We start from the raw sequence: 16952 nt of genomic DNA, 5'->3' as shown, positions 1-16952 counted from the left end.
TGTTCTCTGCACACGTCTGTGTAGTTCCATCACAAAATCAAGCAACAGCGCCCTCCCATGGCCCGGAATACTAACTACATCATTGTCTCTGTGTCCGCTGCTGCAGTGTAAACACATTCCTTTTTTTTTTTTTTTTTTACGGATTAGGTGTTGTCATGTGAAACGTTGTCATGGAAACGGGGCCTGAGAATCATCAGATTGTTTCTGCATCTGGTGCCCATTTTGAAGGCCGCAGTGCTTCGTTGGCGAGAGTTAATCCTTCGTCACTCGGGGCTCTGCCTCCGTTCACAAAGACCAACTCCATAAAGTTACAGTTGAACTTTCACCTTTGAGGAGGAGGAGGTGGCATCACTTTCAGCTTTCCTTTTAAAAACGTCTCCATCGCTTCAGTCAAAAGTTTACGTCTGGCTTCTTCTGCTTATTTGAACGTGTCCAACAACTGAATGACGCGTCACTGCCCCAGGTGGTGGGAAGTGGCATTGTGGTCCTGCGGGCCCACAGCCGCAGAACCGAAAGTTTTTCACAGGCCATTAGTTGGCGCTTGCGGCCCAATGGCGGAGATTTACTGCTGTACGTCACGCACTTGGACTTTTCTTCTTCTTTTTTTTTTTTAAGTGTCGCGTCTGCGGGCAAATAACTAACTTTTGTTTTCTCTTTACAGTCAGACTCACGACCTCGTGAACTTCCTGTTTGAACACGATCAGTGAGTTAGCTGTACCCGATGTAAATCTCATCGAGCAGTCTCATGATGATCCTCGTCTTTGTGTCTCATGAAGATCTTCATCGATCTGTCTCTCATGATGAAGATCCTCATCGTTCTGTGTCTCATGACGAAGATCTTCATCGTTCTGTCTCATGATGAAGATCCTCATCGTTCTGTGTCTCATGATGAAGAGCCTCATCGTTCTGTCTCATGATGAAGATCCTCATCGTTCTGTCTCATGATGAAGAGCCTCATCGTTCTGTCTCATGATGAAGAGCCTCATCGTTCTGTGTCTCATGATGATCTTCATCATTCTGTCTCATGATGAAGATCCTCATCGTTCTGTGTCTCATGATGATCTTCATCATTCTGTCTCATGATGAAGATCCTCATCGTTCTGTGTCTCATGATGATCTTCATCATTCTGTCTCATGATGAAGATCCTCATTGTTCTGTGTCTCATGATGATCTTCATCATTCTGTCTCATGATGAAGATCGTCATCGTCCTGTGTCTCATGATGATGGCCCTTGATGACCATTAGGACAGGATGTTTTTTTGAGTGTTGATGTCAGTAGTTGTCTGCAGGTTAGTCACCCTGAGCTGGCTCCCGTCCTGCCTCCTGTATACCACTTTAATCCAGCCTGGTGTTTACCAGAATCCCCCCCCACACACACACACACACATCTGACCTGTTGAGCTGTCACCACTTTCTTGGTGGAGGGGGGGTGGGGGGGGCTGCTGCTCATCTTCCAGACTTTGGCACTGCCTCTGGGAGGCGTCACGTCCTGAAATAGCCCGGCGGTAGTATAAAGCGGCGAGCGGGGAGGCTGGGCCTTCAGAGGAGCAGTTCAACGCTGGAGCACTGAGACTCGAACCTTCAACCCCTACCCACCCGCCAGGATGAAGTACTACCACTCCCCCGCAGCCATGGGAATCGAACCTCACACCCAGGAGTGTTGCTTCCCGCTCACCTGCAGAATCTCCACTTCCCCAAAGACCCTCCGCAGCGTGCACTTCCCCAACGACGTCCTGTTTCTGGATTACGTCCGAGAGGGCGAGCTGGAGTGGATCGGACGCTTCATCAGAGCCCGACGAGTCAGTCTGAGCACCATCTACCTGTCTGGTGAGTGACCTCCCCCCCCCACACAAAGCTGACTGACCACCGCCCCCGAGACCCCGCTGACTGACCCCCCCCCCCCCCCCCCCCCCCCCCCCCCCCCCACCCCCCACATTCTGCAGGCATGGCTGCCCTGCATGAGGCCGTCCTCTCCGGGAACCTGGACTGTGTGAAGCTGCTGGTTGAAAACGGAGCCGACATCCACCAGAGAGACGAGGAGGGCTGGACGCCGCTGCACATGGCCTGCAGCGACGGCTTCCCGCACATCGCACGGTGAACACACACACACACACACACACACACACACACACACACACACACACACACACACTCTCTCGTGAGCACCATCAAAATGTTCTCTCCTGATATGATGTTTTATGATATATGTTTTCCCTGGTGTGCCTCTGTGTCAAGGTCTTTTAGTGTTTGTGCAACATGAAGCTGCTCAGATTACCACATTTCCCCACGTGGGATTAACAATCTAATCTAAAACTGTTCTCACAATGTTTTTAGTTCTGAGTTTCCGGAAAAGAATAAAAGTAATATTTATTCATAAAACTAATGTTTTAAGTTTAAAAAAATGACTTGTGTTTTAAGAAGTTAAAAGTTACTAAAGAGAAACTGAAGCTTTTGGAAAAGGATTCAGAATCACTGGTTAAATGAGTCGTCGTGATTTAAGGAAGTTTTATTGAGGAAATTTTCTCCCAAATGTTCAAAACTTTGATTCTACATGAGAATCGTTTTTTTTCCAAAAAAACCTCTACTGTAAAGGACTACACAGGATCTGTACTCGATTACTTACCCCGTCTGACCTCTGACCCTGGGCTGTTGGTCTCCTCCTGCAGCTTCCTGCTGTCGCTCGGCGCCGACCCGGATCTGGAGAACGACAGCGGGGAGAAACCTTCAGACCTCATCGAGTCCGACGAGGAGGAGCTGCTGCAGCTGTTCGGCCTGTCGGCCAACGACTGAGCCTCCGGCCGGCTGAGGGTCACCGCTGACCCCCCGACGCCCCGAGATCATGGAGGGAGGGGCCGGCTGAAGTCCCCGTCCTGGGAGCCGTCTGCGCTCCGTGGGGGGGCGGGCCGGCTCCAGGTCGCCTCCTGCTGGTTCGGATCCATCGTCTGTCATCGGTCCGATTCGACCTGCTGCTGAACAGTTTCAAACCTGTCAGAAGTTTTACAGTGAAAAAGTGATTCGAGGTTTTAAACCGTAAGAATGATGAAAGAACAAAGTTCCACCAGCAGAAGGACGGATCGATAAACCAGGACACGTTCTGGAGTTCCATGAAAACTGATTCTGCAAAAGTATAAACTTCTCATCTGTGACAAAAGTACAAATAGAAACCGAGTATTTTTGAGTCTTTGCAAATACTTTAGTGACGTTCTTGTTTTTCTACGTTTTCTCTGGTTTTTCACTTTAAATCATATTTTTATTGTTTTATAGATATTTTTTCAAAAGTTGCTGTTTTCTTATTGTACAAGAATATTTTTCTAAATTAAAGATTTGTATGAAACTACTTTTGTCTGTTTCTTCATAGCAAACTTGACAGTTATTCATGAATCTGGTACAACAGTCTCTTTTAATGAATAATTTTTTCTCAAAGTCCTGTTTAGGACATCTGGCTGAGTACCAGTTCACCTATTTTCACCGCAGCTCGATCAAGGTGATTCGTTTCTCTGCAACTGATCGATGTCTGTGAAACAGGGCGACCCCCAGTGGACATGTTAGGAACTGTTAGTGTTCTGGCTCAATCCCGGTTTATGAAGAGTGAAGACAGAGGCGGAAGTTTTCACTTTATTTATTCACACAGCACATCAACAGGAATAAAAACCAAAGTATTTACAGCGAATAGAAACGTGGGCTTCACTCCTTGAACTTCCACTCCTGACGGCACATGGGGCACTGCTGCTGCACCTGCTGCGAGTTCAGCCACTTCAGGATGCAGTGCATGTGGAAGCAGTGCGAACACTGACCCCAGACCAGCGGGCAGTCGTCCCCCGGAACTTTACCTGCAAACACCACAACACACACTCAAACACACAGCCCTGGTCCTGCAGGTCCTGCAGGTCCTGCAGGTCCTGCAGGTCAGCCAAGGCCAGAAAATTCCCAACTTGTTAATGTGTGACTTTGTACTATATTAATTCATCGGACGGCACTCTGATCCCTCACTTTCGCTTTATAACAGCAGAAACGTTTCAGGCAGAACTTCCTCACTGATCTTTTTCTATCCAGTTGTTTGAGGCTGTTTCCTCCGTGTGAGTGTGTTTTGTGTTGGAATTTTAATTCTTCACCTAGACGAGTAGATGTGCGTTCCATAAATTCATGTTTCAGCAGTTCTGTCAGCGTGACCATTATTATTAACCTCATTATTCCAGATCAACCCACGTGGAGCTGAACAGACTTGGAACAAGTCAAGAACAAGAAGAAAAACCAAAACCTCCTTCACAGCCTCAGTGACGAGGCTTTATTCCATTGTGTCAAAAAGATTGTTATAAAAACTCAGAGTGCACCAATCAGGATCACCTAAGAATGGGCAGGTCATTTTCCAGGAGATCTGGTTGGTGAAGGTTTGGTCTCTTGTTCAGAACATAACCTGCTCCAGAGCAGGTCAGACATTCAGAGTAAGTTTCCATGGTGATTTATCCTGAGCGTAGCAGTATAGAAAACCCAGAGTTAATCCCCGACGTTACCTCGATTAAGAGGAAATCTAGAGTTGTTGTAGGTAACAGAGAGATATTCTGGGTGAGCTTATCACGGATCGTTGTATAATCCCCTGGACCGGTCCAGGACAACATGGACAGGTCCTGGACAACATGGACTGATCCTGGACTACATGGACTGGTCCTGGACTACATGGACAGGTCCTGAACTACATGGACTGGTCCTGGACTACATGGACTGGTCCTGGACTACATGGACAGGTCCTGAACTACATGGACTGGTCCTGGACTACATGGACTGGTCCTGGACTACATGGACAGGTCCTGGACTTCATATAGGTCAGAAGGTTCACTCACAGTCTGGACAACAGCCGTTAAATGACATCCTGCAAATCCCGCAGTTCTCATCGTTTGCCACCCACAGCCAAGACGCCACGCCGTTCCACTGACGGATGGTCACCTTCATCCTGCTGAGAACAAACAACACTGTCAACAACAACAACAACAGCCCTGTCAACAACAAACAACAACACTGTCCCCCTGTAGGATGGTCACCTTCATCCTGCTGAGAACAAACAACAGCCCTGTCAACAACAAACAACAACACTGTTCCATTACCAGATCCACATTCATCCTGCTGAGAGCTAAAAATATCTCGTTTTAAATAGTACGATGATAAAACTTTTCTATTTCTAACAAAACATCGATCGTCACCTTCGACTTCCTGGGAGCAGAAAACAATACAAACAATAAAATAAAAACAATAACAGTCAGTGTAGCAGCAGTTAGCATGTGCGATAGCATGTGCGTTAGCATGAGGAGCTAACTTTTGCCTGACATCCGCAGCTTTTTTTCTCACCTTCTGACTCGACGTGTTAAATGTCTGTTTCACGGCTCCAGCAGCGAGTTATGCTTCACTTTTAACTCTTGGAAATCATTTCAACACTAAATTATATGCCGCTATCACTTCAGCAACACCGAACCGGAAGCTGCTGCTTCTTCTGCTGCTGGAATTCAGCAGAACTGGAGCGCTGCCCCCTGGTGCTAGGATGTGTTATTACACCTGCAACATGATAGATAGATCGATAGATAGATCGATAGATAGATCGATAGATAGATAGATCGATAGATAGATAGATAGATAGATAGATAGATAGATAGATAGATAGATAGATACCCCATTGGTAAAATTCTCAATCAAAAGGATGACATTTTCACTTAACAATCAATTATATATAAATATATATCACGGTGGGAAAAAAAAGTCTGTCCATCGACAGGCCGTGTGACTGCTTCCTCAAACTGCATCAGGCGGTTTAATGAAGTGATGAAAAGATGCTTCAGGACAGAATGGAGCTCATAAACACGGTCAGTTATCATCAGAATCAGACCAGAGGAGACAGAGCAGCCTGCTGCCTGGTTCTGTAGAGGAACACAGTTATCATCAGAATCAGGACCAGAGGAGACAGAGCACAATTATAGTCACAATTAAATGATTTAATGTGAATTGACATCTACGGGTAAATGATGAGGGATGGACAGACGATGAGGGACGGACAGACGTCTCTCCGTGAGAAAATAAAATCTCGACTTTGACTTTTTCTGGGGCCACAAAGGTATTTTTTTTTTTTAGCCTCCGAATTTTTTTTTTCTTCAGTGGCCCTAAAACTCTTCCGTAGCTTCGCATGAACTTCACACGTTGGATGAGCTTTTTGTTGCTTGTAACAATGTTATAACCAATCATCTCAACTGGAGACAAACTGTGACACTACAAGGATGTAGCACGTGCTCACACAGGAGCGACAAGGTTAGTATTTTTTTTACCTTAAAACACGAACGTTAAGTGATTTTCACCCGGGGAATTATTGACATTTGATCGTGTAAATGCAGATTCTGACAATTATTTGCATTTTTCTGCCTCGCTTCGTGCCCCCTGGCGGTTCTTATGCAGTATTGTTTGACGCTGAGCAGCACTGTCCTTATCAATAAAGTTTATTTTGAAAGAAATAAAGAAGAAGACGTCACAGGAAGCGGATGTTTCGTGCAGTGACCCCGGAAGAAGACGTCTGGAGCCCGCCGCTGTCTCCTCGCTCCTCCACACGCTCAACTGCCCGCTCCTCTTTGTCCCTCCACACCATGGCCGACAAGATGAGCATGTCCCTGGACGACATTATCAAGCTGAACCGGAGAGGCGGAGGAGGAGGAGGAGGGGGAGGAGGAGGAGGCCGGAGGACCGGGGGCAGCTCCGGTCGAACCGGCGGTTCGTCGAGGCCGGACCGGGGGCGACCGAGCAACTTCAACCGGGAGAGAAACAACAGATTCACCCCGTACACCCGGGTAAGACCCGTTCCGATGCCGCCCTGCGAGCCGCACACGGTGGATTTAGGAGGTTTAAACCGTTTCCTGATCCGTGTGATTGAGTTCCGTGGCTCCAGAAAGAAAGAGGATTAGTCTCACTCGGTAAACTTCACGTGTCTGCTGCTGCCGCCACTTCCGTTACTGCTGCCACTTCCGTTACTGTTACTTCTCTCGCTCCAGTTACTGGTACTACTGGTAGTACTTCTGGTACCTACACGTTAATATTTTGACAGGATCGGATGTTCTTCTGTTTTTTCTCAACCAGAGGTCAAAATGATTAGAAAGTTTTAAAACGCGTCTCGAATTAAACTGATTGAAAACTATGATATTTAATGAAAACTGCGATTCTGCCGGTGGATGTTTGATATAGAGAGATGGAGATAAAGTGCAGATCTGAATGTGATTTGGAGAATTAAACCTCCCACCTTGAGCCGTCGATGAGCAGAATAGAAAACCCAGATTAAAAAAAAAAATCATGTTTTCTCCCACTTCTCTTGTCTTGTATAAAAGTAGTGATGATTGTTTGTCCTCGCAGCCCAGAGAACTTCCGGACAAATGGCAGCACGACATGTTCGAGGACGACGACAACGTCCCTGCCGAGCCGAGGCCGGCGCGAACACGAAGCGTAGGAAGCAGCGGCAAGCTGCTGGTGTCCAACCTGGACTTTGGTGTTTCAGATTCAGACATTAAGGTGGGCATCGCTGATCATCACCCCCAACCCCGTTTCTGGGTCTCTGTTCCTGGTCCAGGTCTGGTTCTGCGGTCCAGGTCTGGGTCTGTTCCTGACGGGGCCCATTTTGTTGTGCAGGAGCTGTTTGCAGAGTTTGGGCCGTTGAAGAAAGCCAGCGTGCATTACGACCGCTCTGGCCGCAGCATCGGGACTGCAGACGTCCACTTCGAAGAGCGAGCCGACGCCCTGAAAGCCCTGAAGCACTACGACGGCGTCCCGCTGGACGGTGAGGACTCGCTCTAGCACCGACTCGTGGCGGTACACGGCTCCGGGATTAGTTTAGTTACGACGACTTTAACGTCTCAGGTTAAAACCTGAACCGTAACAGAAATGAGAAAGTTCACAGTGACTTTTATGACGTTCTGTCTGTTCCTCTGAACGGTGAAAGAAAAGCTTTAAAGTTTCATTCAGACCCAAACTGCCTGCGCCCGTATTCACAAAGCGCCGTCAGGCTAAAAGTCGCTCTGAGTGACGTCACTCTTATAAAAAAAAAAAAATTAATTCCTCAATTTGCGATTTTTCTCAGACTTTTCCCTTACTAAGATAAAAGTAATTGACAAAGCATCTTAAGCCCGAAGAGAGCTCCTCAGGTGGGAAACCAGTAAGAGTAGTGAGGAGGACTTTTCAGAATCCGAAGAGTTTCTTAAACAGACAAGATGGTGGAAAGAGAAAGAGAAAGATGTTCTCCGTTTGTTTAACGATGATTTACTGACATGCTACCGGCAGGAATAATGTTTGTGGTCGACCTCATCAGGGAGGATCTTACTTCTCCCTCAGCGAAGCGACACAGTACCGATCACATCACTGCCGTACCTGGTTACAGGTGAGCGGCAGCAGTGGTGACGTGGGTCTGTCCCAGTCCTCCGTCAGCAGAGTGTCAGTCTGACCGTGACGGTGCTTTCACAGCCCCACATTGGTGGTAAATTAATATCAAATACATTAAGAGGTCAAAATAACCAGCGTGGACAGAAAAGAGAACAATAATCAAATCAATGTAATAATCAGCATGTGAACGAGGTAAAGTTCAATCATTTTTAAGCTGTGTACAAATTAATTACATTCTTCTGAGTTTCATAAAATAGACATAAAAAAATGTTCCTGATTACATTTTTAATACCGCCCAGGATATTTGATGGGTTAATTTTACTCTCCATTCATTACTCGGAGCACAGAGGCTTTTTTCTCTCTTCCTTTCTCTAACAACCAATCACATCATCCGTAGCAACGGGGTCAACCACCCCTCCTCACCAAGATAAAAGCTGTCAACTCCTTCTCAGAGTTGCTCTTAGAAACTCCCTGGATCACGTCTAAGATAAGAGTCCTTGTTGGGAAGTTTTAGACGAAGTCAGGAGCTCTGTTTGGGCTAGAACCAGGTTCTAGTTCAGGGCCGGTTCTTATATGAGCACCACTAAACACACGGTTGTTTTTCCACCGTTAACGGAGCCAAGTGAGAGCCACGTCATTGTGTCACTCCAAAACGTTGTACGTCACTGATTTCACCAATGTAGCGCTCAAACAGGAACCAGGAGACGGACTGGATTCATCGGGTTGGTCCTGGTCGCTCCATCTAGTCTGACCTGAACCTCAGATGCACCAAAGAGCCAGAAGACATTACGTCTCCTCGTATCTCTGTTGGTGTCTTTTCACGTCCGTCTTGTTTTAGTCCGGAGCCCCAGAGTGACAATAGAGGGAAAACAAATAAACGTGTGTTTGAGTTTGGGGATTATTTTTCAACATTACATAATGAATTTCTGCTCCTTTCACTTTATTTCTGGACGTGTCTGAATCAAATGCTTCAACATCGGAGAAGAAAGGAGGTGTAGAACGATAGAACGCTGCTCTAAAACTGTTTCCAATGGTAACCTCCGTAAACACTCTGATTAAAGTTCTCTTTAACATGAAGCCGTTAAAAGGCTCATTTTATGTTTATAAAATCCAGGCTTTCTTTACAGTAGTGTGTAGTTTGTTTTTTAGTTGCTGATGAACCAAAAGTATTTATTATAAAGAAGTTCTGTGGGTTAGAAAATGATATTGGAGCGTCTCAGAGCGGAGCAGAGCGCCCCCTGCAGCCTCAGCCGGCGGTCAGAATGTGAAACAAGACCTGGACGTGACGTCAGTTCTAATAATGTCACCGTGAAAAGTGGAAAAAAACGTCAATGGAAAACTGCTTCTAAACTATATCTATCGTAGCTGACTGACAGTGGAGGGGCACGGATCCGCGGACACAGATTAAATAATCCCGTTCCCTTGGATTATTAACTTCAGGGAATGATTTATTATATCATTCGCATGCGTATTTTTACTTATTTCTCTATAACCACTCTGGGGCTGTAGTTTTCAGAAAGACGGTTCAACCTCGCTTCCGCCTTGTAGATAGCGACTCCTCTAGAGATAACTCCGCCCCCACCTGATGACGCGTCGGGCCCCAGTCGGGCTCCTCTCTGGCTCCGCTCTGGCTCCTCTCTGGCTCCTCTCGGGCTCCTCTCGGGCTCCGCTCTGGCCCAGCAACGCAGTGGGGCCAGCGTAGCACCAGTTTAACCCCTGTTTAACTGCCCGGCTGCAAAGCAGAAAACTCCAGAGATGCTGGAGTTTCACCCGGTGGAGATCCCCCTCCATCACCTTACACCATTAACAGATCAGCATTAGCAGACAGAAGAGGCAGATCGATACAGAAATGAAGGGACGTCTCACTCTAGAGGAGCATATTGAGCAGAACTCTCTCCTCCTCCATCTCATTCATTTCACCTTGTGTGTGTTCTTTCAGGCCGTCCAATGAAAATCCAGCAGGTGACTTCAGACGAGGCACCCAGCAGGTCGTCCACACAGAGGTGAGTCTGGTGAGGCGCAGAGCGGAGGGATTGATCGGGTCAGGTGGTGGTCGGGTTGCGGCTCCACCCTGGAGCGTAAACAGTTTTACGACTGCAACGAGCCACATTTTGTAATAATATTTACAAACATACACTTTTCATTTATTATATGAGCTGATATCCAGTGTATGTTCCCTCTGCATCATATCGGAGGGGATTAACTGTGCATGACAGGGAAAAGCTCAGATGACTCCGCCCACGCCGTGGTGGTACTATATTATACGGGTCGAGGCAAGTCGGGCTGACTGGGAAAAAATTCAAGTTGAAGTCACACTTTGTCCATTATCTCCATCACAAATGGTCTCCAACAGGTAACAGTCCATGAGGTCGGGGTTGACCTGAACCTGAACCTGACGTAGCAGCTCAATGGCTTGAAGCATTGCTACGCCTCTGTGTGCTTGTTTTTCAATGAATTAGACTTTTTTGAAAAAGTTTGGAACTGATGATTACAGTCTGAGTGTTTTCAGTCCTGAAGAATCTCTGCTCTCCCATACGACTCTGTCTCCGTCTCTGTCTCCGTCCGTCTCTCTCTGATTTCATGTTTTCACTCCTCTCTTCCCACAGAGGCTTCGACAGGAGCCGTCTTGGCCAGCCGGTGTTTGAGAGGCGACGAGGTGGTGGTGGTGGAGGTGGAGGTGGTGGTGGAGGTGGCGGTGGAGGCGGCGGAGGCGGGTTCAGAGGTCGAGGGCGGGGCGGCGGGAACAGACCCACACTGTCTGCAGAGGAGTTGGACGCCCAGCTGGATGCCTACAATGCCAAGGTAACTTTTGGATGGATGAACCGTCTCCTCCACCTCCCTCCACCTCCCTCCTCCCAGCTGATCTCTCCTCTCTTTCCCTTTCAGATGGACACCAGCTAAACTCCCACGGAGAAGACTTTTTTAAACCTCCATCTGTTGGGTCCCTTTATTACTTTTGCGTTTTTTGAAGCCATTTCACCTCGTGGACCAACGTCTTCTCTCGTTTCTTAGGATTCCTTTTCTGAATAGCCATGTTTTGTTGGGGATGAGTTTCTTTTTTTTCCCCCTCATTCTGTGTATAGACGGTTGCTTTAAACCTGCAACGTGACTAGATTTTATTTAGCTGTGTAAACATGATCCAGTTCCAGGCGGTTTCATGTGAAATGTCGATGCGAGTCAGCTTTGTCACTTGTTTATTGGACATGTTGAAAAGTTTTTGTACATAAATACATTTAATGGAAACCTCTTTAAAACTGTTCTTGTCATTATTCTCTCAGCCTGTAGAATTAATCTACAACTCAACAACAATGTCCTTGTTGGACTTTCAGATTTTCTTTTGGCTGTTCCAGGATCTTGTAGATCAGGTCTATGAACTGTGATCAACATATCCAGACTCTTTGTTTCCTGGGTTGACTGATCCAGACATGTGTGATCCTGATCACCTTTACTACCAAGCAGGTTCTCAACTCGCTGGTTCACCCCAGACCTAGGTGTGTGTGTTCATATGAAAGGGGCGGAGTTTGCAGCATCTGACCAATCACAAACGGAGAAACTCTGCAGCGCAGTTTACAGATTAGTGAAGGAGCAGTTAATCTCTGAGAGAATGAAGAATTAAAACATCCACCAGGTTAAAAGCAACACTGCTGCTGCAGCCAAAGCCAGAACATCCCTGACTTGTAAATATACGATACAAATAAGATAAGATATCCTTTATTTATCTCACACGTGGAGACATTTGCAGTGGTACAACAGGATAGTAAAAAAGAAAGAAACTAAAAACTGATAAAAATATAATGAATTGGAAATAAATATAAAATATTATGCACACGGTGCATATAAGTGTGGACATGTACAGAATATGAGGGTGGATGTATTGCACATAGTAGATATGTTTTATAAATTATTATTGTTATTGCCCAGTCTGAGTGGAGTGATATCGTCCGGTGGTGGTGTGCAGTGGTCTACTGGGAGTCTGACTGCAGCAGGGAGGAAGGACCGGCGGAGTCTCTCCTTCAGACACCGCGGGTGGAGAAGCCTGTCACTGACGGAGCTGCCCAGTGATGTGACGGTACCATGTAGGGGGTGGGAGACGGTCTCCATCAGGGATGAAAGCTTCCTCAGCATCCTCCTGTCTCCCACCACCTCCACAGGGTCCAGGGGGGGCAGCCCAGGACAGAGCTGGCCTTCCTCACCAGTTGGTTCAGTTGGTTCCCGTCTGCAGCCGGAGTGCTGCTGCTCCAGCAGACCACTCCATAGGATAACGATATGAATTCATCTGTGATATAAACGGACAGCACGGCACTGTGATCACTCCGGGCTGAACTTCCTCACTGCTCTTCTGTTGGTTTATATTCTCCATTCAGTTGTTTTGAGGCTGAGTTTCTCTTGTGTAAGTTCTTTTTTGTGTTGCAATATTAATTCACTACGACGGAACGAGCAGTTCTGCGTTCCATACATTCATGTTTCTGCAGTTGTGTCAGGTGTGATCATTAACCTCATTATTACAGATCAACTCCTACAGAGAAAAACAGACTTGGAACAAGCAAGAACAAAAACATCCTCCAAAGCCTCAGTGACCAGGATTTACTTTATTATGTCAAACAAAGATTGTTCTGAATTCATTTCTCATCTCCGCTCTGCTGCAGCTCGGTGCTGAACCCTCAGTTAAGAACGGCAGGTCATTTTTAAAGAGATCTGATTGGTCCGGAAGCGGAGCTCTGACCTTTTATTGAGAACACATCCTGCTCCGGAGCAGGTTAGACATTCAACCTCAGTTACCAGGCGATTTATCCTGGTGAGAAGTGAGCGAGCGTCATAGTTCGGAAAACCCAGGGTTAATCCTTGAAGTTATCTGGATAAGAGACAACCCCTCGTTGTACAGGCCTCAGGACTTTCTTGATAAGTGAATGTGTTGCCGGAAAGGGTGGGAAGTGCAACCACGTCGCTCCCTGTGTGTTCGCTGCCTTGGATTCCAAAGACAGCATCAGAACCCAGTCATGTACGGGGAAACAGCAGCAGTGGCACATGCCCTCCAGAAAGTCCAAGACCATTCCTCCAAACAGTGGTAACATTTTACAAAGATGATCTGATTTTCACAAAATAAACCATCATGAATTTAGTTGTTTTCATTGTTTTATTCTTCTACATAGGAGAGTGAGACGTAACCAGACACGTCTTTGGACAGACGGCGATGCGTGAGCCCCTTGACGGCTATGAGGAGTATGAGCCTGTGTCCAAGGTGGTGGTTCTCGACGTGGACCGTCGTCGAGCAGGCTTGGCTGGTGTGTCCCGCAGGATGTGCTTCCACCACATTGTAGAGGAATCTGAAGAAGAGGTCGAGGTGGCAAGACTAACACCAGATCTTACACCGGAGAAAATCATCATGAATGAGCTGCGTGTAGGTTCCCTGATATGATATGATATGATATATGATATATGATATGATATGATATGATGTATGATATGATATGATATGATATGATATGATATGATATGATGTATGATATGATATGATATGATGTATGATATGATGTATGATATATGATATGATATGATATGATATGATATGATATGATATGATGTATGATATGATATGATATGATATGATGTATGATATGATATGATGTATGATATGATGTATGATATATGATATGATATGATATGATATGATATGATATGATATGATGTATGATATGATATGATATGATATGATATGATATGATATGATATGATGTATGATATGATATGATATGATGTATGATATGATGTATGATATATGATATATGATATATGATATATGATATGATATGATATGATATGATATGATATGATATGATATGATGTATGATATGATATGATGTATGATATGATATGATATGAATTTTTATTGTGAACATAGAAAAAGGAAGCAGAAAAAGAAACATTCAGGATATTAATCCAGGATATAATCCCCTCAGTCTGCATCTGCATTAACAAAAAGGATAAGAAGGAACCACAAAAGTTATTTACTCCTACAAACAAATGATTGTGCCTCTCAAGAATAAGTCCTTTATATCTTTTTTTTTTTTTAAATGGAATTCTATTTGATATTTGTTTTATTCCACAGGTAATATTTACTACTGAATCAAGTCCAGTCTGCTGGAATACTCTTACCTTTGATGAAGAGTTCTGGAGCCATGTACTCCAGAAATGTCTTGACTCCCATCACAGGTGGATCTTACCAGCGATTTCCCAACAGAACTTAATATCAACGATGAGATGTTGGATATTTGATTTCAGCAAACATGAAAAATGTTCTTTTTAATTTTTGTGTGTGTATCTTGTAAATACTGTGTATAAAATGCTTAGAAATATCTGTAAATATTTAGAATGTTGAACATTAACAGACGGATGTAAAGCCAATGAAAGGCAACTAAGGGACAGATATTATCAGTGATCTGCTCTTCTGCTCCTTTTCATTCAAAATGTGTTGAATTGGAAGTTTTGTTGCTTCGACTGTTTATTTTTAATACATTTTTTTACAATCAATCTTCATTTGCAAAGTAATGAATGTCCCACTGAATTACCTATTTGTAACATGGCTGTTATTTATTAAACTGGAAGCCTTGTTTATAACAAACACATTCTCTGTCACTTTTTAGTCAAGAATTTATTGATGCAACGTCGTGAGTATCAATACTAAGTTTTTTTCAATCATAACTTATTCTATTAAGCACATTTGTCTGGGCGGCTCCTCCTTTAAGGGCACAGAGATAATTCAGCACAGGTGCACTGCCTCACCTGCCACAGGGACCTTTCATATATTTAACATTCAATAATAAGAATCCAAAACAGGATCAAATGGGCACACACTTTCCAAAAGTCATTCAGGGCATGCCACTCTGTTCGAGTTAGTTTTTTCGTCAGAATGTTGAACCGTCTGATCCGACTGATGCAGCGTTCAACGTGGAGCCGGACTCTTGCCAGAGCTTGACAAGTGTCAGAAATACCTCCTCACAGGTCTGCAGGCTTCTTTTGGGACCACGCTTCCCCTCGTTGTTTTCTTCACAGTTGTCGGACCCCCAGTACTTAGTGTAGTTTGGTTTCATGTCATATTCAATAAAGTACATGAGAGCCTCATATGAGTAGAGACCGGTCCAAAACATAATCTCCTCGTGGTTGCCAGCAAACTTTCGCAGAAGGAAACAATTAAAGGAATGCAGCTCGGTGGTGGTTTCGTAGAGTTCCTTCACGTTGACGAGGAGCTTGATCACTGTTGAGAGCAGTTTTCGTAGAGTCGCCACGTCATCACTTTCTGGTGGTGTTGAGTCCAGGTGATGCTGAAGTTGTGTATCTCATCCTTCAACAAGATGTGGGTTTTGCTGGAGTAAGGTTGCTGTAAAGAAAAATACAGAAAACAATTACCAATACACATGGATGATTTATAAAAGTCTTGAGTGTATTCTACATACAGATTAACTACCACAATTGCAAGATAGTAAATGGAGTTTCCCTAAATTTTGTAGAAAAGTCTGAGAAGTCACTTTTGGTTGATGATGTTGGATGATGACGCGAAGATTTCCCTTTGGTTTTAGAGTCAGCCATATTTCATTAGCAGGTCCTGCTGATCATGTGACCACCCACCTGCTCACACTGAGCAGCTGTCTCTAAATACCCACCTAGTTACCACTGAGCAGAGTTGACTGACTAACACTTTGCTCTCGTCCTGACGAAGGCCTTTCAGGATGAAATGCGTAGGCATGTTTTTATCAGACTCACCAAGTACTAATAAAGACGTTTTAATCATTACCCTCTTAAATGCCTCACATTTCTTCTTATTCATTTTTCTTATTAATTCTCCTAAATTTTACTTTTTAAGAGTACCTTAATAAATGTCATTGTGGTCTTCGCAGTTTAGGGGGAATTATTTAGAAATGGGAAGCCGCTAACATCTAATCGATTGGTCCATGGAACATGACAAATGTGAAGGTTAAATAGTTTTGAAAAAAAGTTGGTAAAATACATTCATACATACCAATAAATATAAACACTCAGACAAAAACATAACTTTGCCCCAACTTTCAGTGGCGAAATAGATAAAATTTCTAAACGTTTGTGTCTGCCTCTCTCATCTCTGCAACTCCATGGCAACAGACACTGATCTCGTATCATCTCCTCCATAAAGCTTGTTGCCATGGTGAGGAAAGGCTCCAACTTCAAAGTCCTCTTTTCCTTTTATTTCAGTTAGACTCTATGACAACAGATGCTGATCTCCTTTGATTTCCTTTGATCTCCTCCATACAAAGTCATCTTTTGCTCTTCATTTCAGTTAGTTTGTTCACCTGCGAGAGACAAACAAGAGACTTTTACTGACAAATCTTCTTGACAAAGCACTACTTTGCACCACTTGACGTGACTTTTTTGCCAAGATTAGACTTCATTTACACCAATACGGTGAGTTGCATGTTGGAGTTTTTTCATGCTAAGAGTTCCTTCAGTTCACATGACACATACACAAACAACACATTCAACTCATTCAAATGCGCATGTGTTTTACCAATATTCAGTGAAACGTTTG

At 44.7% G+C, this 16952-nt stretch overlaps 3 protein-coding genes across 4 annotated transcripts; 2 read left to right on the top strand and 1 right to left on the bottom strand.

Annotated features, from left to right (window-relative positions):
- Positions 1-1548: 1548 nt before the first annotated feature.
- On the top strand, positions 1549-3337 carry ppp1r27b (protein phosphatase 1, regulatory subunit 27b). Its single transcript, XM_080464714.1, has 3 exons — positions 1549-1828; positions 1945-2095; positions 2668-3337. Exons 1-3 carry the CDS (start codon positions 1606-1608, stop codon positions 2789-2791), a joined length of 498 nt encoding a protein of 165 aa, XP_080320840.1. The 5' UTR covers positions 1549-1605; the 3' UTR covers positions 2792-3337.
- A 267-nt stretch (positions 3338-3604) lies between these two features.
- On the bottom strand, positions 3605-5498 carry anapc11 (APC11 anaphase promoting complex subunit 11 homolog (yeast)). Of its 2 annotated transcripts, none has more exons than XM_080464712.1 (3): positions 5342-5498; positions 4840-4952; positions 3605-3831 (listed from the first exon to the last, which is right to left on the bottom strand). In XM_080464712.1, exons 2-3 carry the CDS (start codon positions 4946-4948, stop codon positions 3686-3688), a joined length of 255 nt encoding a protein of 84 aa, XP_080320838.1. In that variant the 5' UTR covers positions 4949-4952; positions 5342-5498; the 3' UTR covers positions 3605-3685. The 2 variants fall into 2 exon arrangements, with proteins under 2 accessions (XP_080320838.1, XP_080320839.1); XM_080464713.1 differs by having other exon boundaries at positions 4840-4949.
- A 1020-nt stretch (positions 5499-6518) lies between these two features.
- LOC308110357 (THO complex subunit 4-like) lies at positions 6519-11645 on the top strand. The gene is made up of 6 exons (XM_080464604.1): positions 6519-6819; positions 7376-7531; positions 7649-7796; positions 10335-10398; positions 11002-11197; positions 11282-11645. Exons 1-6 carry the CDS (start codon positions 6619-6621, stop codon positions 11294-11296), a joined length of 780 nt encoding a protein of 259 aa, XP_080320730.1. The 5' UTR covers positions 6519-6618; the 3' UTR covers positions 11297-11645.
- Positions 11646-16952: the final 5307 nt, after the last annotated feature.

The sequence above is a fragment of the Lipophrys pholis genome (genome assembly GCF_963383615.2).
Source record: "Lipophrys pholis genome assembly, chromosome: 5".
In the NCBI taxonomy this organism is placed as follows: domain Eukaryota; kingdom Metazoa; phylum Chordata; class Actinopteri; order Blenniiformes; family Blenniidae; genus Lipophrys; species Lipophrys pholis.
This window is presented reverse-complemented; position numbering and strand designations above follow the sequence as displayed.

Excerpts from the sequence above, each read along its gene's own strand:
- ppp1r27b (XM_080464714.1), top strand. The coding sequence starts at position 1,606 with ATGAAGTACTACCACTCCCCCGCAGCCATGGGAATCGAACCTCACACC. Across the intron at positions 1,829-1,944 it reads GAGCACCATCTACCTGTCTG|GCATGGCTGCCCTGCATGAG; the intron begins GTGAGTGACCTC and ends CACATTCTGCAG. Across the intron at positions 2,096-2,667 it reads GGCTTCCCGCACATCGCACG|CTTCCTGCTGTCGCTCGGCG; the intron begins GTGAACACACAC and ends CTCCTCCTGCAG.
- LOC308110357 (XM_080464604.1), top strand. The coding sequence starts at position 6,619 with ATGGCCGACAAGATGAGCATGTCCCTGGACGACATTATCAAGCTGAAC. Across the intron at positions 7,532-7,648 it reads TTTCAGATTCAGACATTAAG|GAGCTGTTTGCAGAGTTTGG; the intron begins GTGGGCATCGCT and ends TTTGTTGTGCAG. Across the intron at positions 7,797-10,334 it reads CGACGGCGTCCCGCTGGACG|GCCGTCCAATGAAAATCCAG; the intron begins GTGAGGACTCGC and ends GTGTTCTTTCAG.
- anapc11 (XM_080464712.1), bottom strand. The coding sequence starts at position 4,948 with ATGAAGGTGACCATCCGTCAGTGGAACGGCGTGGCGTCTTGGCTGTGG. Across the intron at positions 3,832-4,839 it reads TAACGGCTGTTGTCCAGACT|GTAAAGTTCCGGGGGACGAC; the intron begins GTGAGTGAACCT and ends TGGTGTTTGCAG.